General features: G+C 42.3%; 1 protein-coding gene across 1 annotated transcript in view; it reads left to right on the forward strand.

Annotated features, from left to right (window-relative positions):
- Positions 1-2,341, forward strand: part of CREG2 (cellular repressor of E1A stimulated genes 2) — a 37,784-nt gene extending 35,443 nt beyond the window's left edge. The window contains exons 6-7 of the mRNA XM_023515785.1: positions 1,660-1,711; positions 1,998-2,341. Coding sequence (XP_023371553.1) covers positions 1,660-1,711; positions 1,998-2,145 — 200 coding nt within the window. The 3' untranslated portion in view covers positions 2,146-2,341. The remainder of the gene's footprint in view (positions 1-1,659; positions 1,712-1,997) is intronic.
- The last annotated feature ends 2,455 nt before the right edge of the window (positions 2,342-4,796 follow it).

The raw sequence follows: 4,796 nt of genomic DNA on the forward strand, positions 1-4,796 counted from the left end.
GAAGCGTCTGCGTTGGTTCGAGAGCAACCGAGTCAAGCGATGAATGGATGGCGCCACTAACCCTGCCAGAGAGGCGGATCCTGCACCGGGAATCTCCACCAAGCAAACCTCCCAAGGAAGGGGGAAGCCAGGTTTCTTCCTGCGTGAAAGAGGACTTAGAAACGCGCACAGGAAGAAAACTAGAATGATTGGGATTGGATAGGTCGACGCGAACACCCTGTTTTCAAAACTTCAAGAAATAGATACAGATGTGTGTGGGCGCACATTGTATTTTTTACTTTTTACTTTTATTTTTTTAACTCAGCTATCGTTCTCTAGTTCCTCTCCTCGCATGTTATTACACAGGATGTCCATAAAGTTCGTGTGCGATTTAAGATCCTTGTCTATTTTAAATTGCACACAAACTTCTTAGACACCTTGTCTAAGCAGTTAGAGGAGGCCCCTGTCTTCAAGGGCTGCTTTAGGTTCGGTTTCTATTTTCTGCCTCACTGCAGGCAACAGTGTCGCCAAATTTGCAGCCACTACTTAGGGTGGTTCCCTCTCCCTCCACCTTCCCACAGTCTTTCTGTGCCTTTTTTTGCTTTCACTGACTTCTTAAAGTCCTTCCAGCTTCCACTACTGCCTGGGCCCAAAGCCACCACCCCATGGATCACACCAACATCCACTTCCTAATACCAAGCTTCGTTCCAGATATCAGAACATTAGGTTGCTGAAAACACCAATCATGTCATTAACCTCTGCTGCACGAGCATCTGGGGTATTGGGGCATCAGATCTTCAACTTCACTCATACAGTTTCGTAAAAGAAAATAGTTCATATACTGTACACTCCATTTCTACATATATTTATGATTATTTCAAAACAAATAATTTTTTAAAAGATCATCAGCCTATTATTGCATTAGCTTTGTTACAAATGCTTTGCCCAGGGTGGCACCTGTGGCTCAAAGGAGTAGGGTGCCGGCCCCATATACTGGAGGTGTGAGTTCAAACCCAAAAACTGCAAAAAAAAAAAAAAAAAAAGCAAAAAACTAAATGCTTTGCCCAGTCTGGACTTGGTCTTTGAATTATGTTTATAACATTTTTAGATACAGGCTCAGCACCTGTGGCTCAAGTGGCTAGGGCACCAGCCATGTGCACCTAGGGTGGCAGGTTCTAATCCAGCCTGGGCCCGCCAAACAGCAATGACAGCTGCAACCAAAAAGTGGCCGGGTGTTGTGGCGGGCGCCTGTGGTCCCAGCTGCTTGGGAGGCTGAGGCAGGAGACTCGCTTGAGCCCAGGAGCTGGAGGTCTCTGTGAGCTGTGATGCCACAGCACTCTACCCAGGGGGACAGCTTGAGGCTCTGTCTCAAAAACAAAACAAAACAAACAAACAAAAAAATATTTTTAGATACAAAGGAAATTTTTATTTTTATGAAGTAAAAAAAAAAAAGTGAGCTACAGTCCCTGCCCTTAAAGATTATTGCATTGTGTTTAGGGGTACACGTGGAGGAGAAAGCAAGTCAGTAAACAGCAGAAGGTAAAATCCGATGCTCCCCGTCAGCTCTGACTGCCTCTCACCTTGGCTCACCAGTCCCAGCATGCCGCAGGGCTGGAAATGTTCCCACGAGCAGATTCCTAATAATAATACTGACATCCACTGGGCACTTGCTCTCTGCAGGTGCTTCGTGGTTTGCTCCCTGTGTGACCAGCAGCACCACCCCATGTGACAGGTAAGGCAATGGGGCTCGTCAGTGCCAACAGCCCAGGAGTGTCATCAGCTCATTGGCAGTTGGACTGAGATTCCAACCAAGGAACCCAGCTCACGATTTGAATCTTTAGCCACCTGGGGTAGAGACTACACATTCCGCCTTCCTACATGGTCCCCAGGGGCCTCTGGCTGCTTTAAAAGCATCTCTCAGCCCAAAGGAGAGCTGGAGTCCGAGGTCCTATGATTTGGCCCAGGGTGTACCACTCTGATAAGAGTAGCTTTACTGGGATCTCCCTTTATTCCTGCAGGCACCCAGGAATGAGGAAGTGGCCCCGTCAATATGAATGGTTCTTTATGAAGATGAAGATAGAACATATCTGGCTTCAGAAATGGTATGGAGGCGTATCCAACATTTCAAAGGAGGAATATTTCAAAGCAGTTCCCAGGAAGGCCTGATGGAGTAAGAAGACCGTCCTTGGTGTTTGCATTAAAATGAAAACCTTTGAAGTGATGGTTCCAGACAGCTATTGACTGCTGTCTCTTTGTTGCAGGGTTCATAGCAGCCCTGCCATCCGTACAGCAGAATGAGAGAGGGTGGACAGGGAACCCTGTACTAGATTTGAGATTAAAGTGGCCATTGGCAGATCCCCAACTCGCACAGTACTTCACAGAGATAGTCTTTGTTTACGTGTATTCAACTCAGACTCACCTACTTGGAAATCGTTATTGGTTGTCAAGATGACATGTTGAGACTGTTGCTCCTTCATTCTTTAAGAAAAAAAATTATGCCTGTATGTAAATGTGATTGCTCTGTATTGTGAGAGTATTTTTGCAGCTTGCTGTGCCAAAAGCAGTCTTGATTCTAAGCTCCTTGTAACCACAAAGGAGCTGAATATGAATCCCACAGCCACAATACTGTATTTAGGATGATGGCCGAAGATTGTTTGTCCAGGGATTGCTTATCCCGCTACTGGAATGCAAATACATTGTTGTATTGGCTAGAATGTTCTAGTCACTTGCAGAGCTTTTTTCCCACTGTAATATGAAAATCAGCATAACACACAGAGCTTCTGTACATAAGTGGCCCATGGCCGTGCACTGAAGAGGCAGGGATAGCTTCAGCATTAAGCTCCCCAGATCCTTGCTGCTCATGCTTCTGACAAGGGTCCCCTCACACATGCATAAACAGTGGCATCCAAAATAAGAAGCACCTCATTCTGCAGTGTGAGAGAGGAGAGGAGAGAAGGGGAGTTGGGAAAGCAGAGGCAACATGTCAGAGAAGAAAGGAAAGTCACAACTGGGGACCTGCTCTGCTCCCTTCTGGGCCAGGGCCTCCCCAGGAGCTTTTAAGCCTTTCAACCAATGAGATGCATGCCCTCCTTGCTGCTTACAAACAGGGGACCAAGGCCCAGAGATGGGCAGAGTACTTCATAGAACATTTGCAGTTTAAAAAAAAAAAAATGAATTGAAATGCACAGGTATAATAAATTAAACCAGGAATTTCACTAAAATTGGAAAAGAAAATGATTGACTTGCCTTGAGATGATTTGTCACTGCTATCAGGGAACAAAAAAAGGCCTGCGTTCAGAGAACAAACCATCTCTGAAATTTGGTTCTTGCTACTGATTTTAAATTTTCTACAAATTGTATGTAGGGGCTCCGGGTGTTTGCAAGAAAACTAGTCTTACCCATGTACACTTTTAAGGCCTACATGGACCTATGTGTATAAATCCAAGACTTACAATTGAAACCTATATAGGATCTAGCAGTACCCAAATTTTCTGTCTTTCTAAGCTATAAACACTCATTGGTGGATTCAGTATGTTGTATGGCATAAAAATACATCACTATATATCAGAAATATACATTTTTCCAAAACAAGTATTATTAATATTATATACTTTGTTTAACAAAATAAGACATGATGAGAATTTGAGTTGTCAAAATATGTTAAGAACATAGTAAAATACCCAGAATTCTTTACTTCTCATAAGCCAATTCTCAAGAGTTCCTAACGATGGTGATTTCTAATACCTAAGAATGAAGTAACTTTGAGTTTTACAAAGCTTAAAATTATTGCTGCCCCCAATTAAGAGAAAAGGGGGGAAAGCTAGAACAAACCACATACTCAAAATACTCCATTGGTCAACCTCAAACCTGAACTCCTGAAGCATCACTGCCTCTTGGCTCTGTCCTACAAACAATGTCTCTAAGCTGGGTTTGCTTCTGTAGTTCCATTTAGTTCCTTAAAAGTCACGGCTGCTTCAAAGAGCTTTGCCGAATGGGTTCCCCTTATAACTACTGATGATAGCTGTGTATCCAAATTACAGGATATAAAATCTGAACAGCTTGGATGATAAGGGGAAGAGTGTTGAAAATTCAGAGTTGTAATTCTGATGGACCCAATTCAGACAAGTATGTTTCAGGAAATCTCTAGGACTCTACATGGATTAAAATTTTAAAGGCTGTACTGGAAGTTCTAGCCATGGCCATAAGACAAGAAAAAGAAATCAAATCAGACGGATTAGAAAGAAAAAAATATAAGCACCCTTATTTACAGATAGCATGGCTGCCTACGCCGAAAATTCCAAATGATCTATTTAAAAAAAAACAAACCCTAGACAAAGAAGTGAGTGCAGCAAGATCTCAGGACACAAGATTAGCCCGTAAGAGTCAACTGCATTTCTAAATTCTAACAATGGACGTGTGGAAAACAAAACTAAAAATATAATTGCATTTGCAATCACCAAAGAAATTGAAATACTTGGGTATAAACCTAACAAAACATGTACAAGATTTATATGCTGAAAATTTTTAAATGCTAAGGAAATAAATCAAAGGTCTCAACCTGTGGGTCGCAACCCCTTTGAGGGTTGAACGACCCTTTCACAAGGGTTGCCTAAATACATCCTGCATATCAGATATTTACATTATGATTCATAACAGTAGCAAAATTACAGTTATGAAGCAGCAATGGAAATAATTTTATGGTTGGGGGTCACCACAACATGAGGAACTATATTAAAGGGCCACGGCATTATGAAGGTTGAGAACCACTGGTCTAAACAAATGAAGAAAGATACTATTTCTTTTTTTTTTTTTTTTTT

Source organism: Otolemur garnettii, unplaced genomic scaffold, assembly GCF_000181295.1.
Source record: "Otolemur garnettii isolate 467f Iridium unplaced genomic scaffold, OtoGar3 scaffold00079, whole genome shotgun sequence".
Lineage (NCBI taxonomy): Eukaryota > Metazoa > Chordata > Mammalia > Primates > Galagidae > Otolemur > Otolemur garnettii.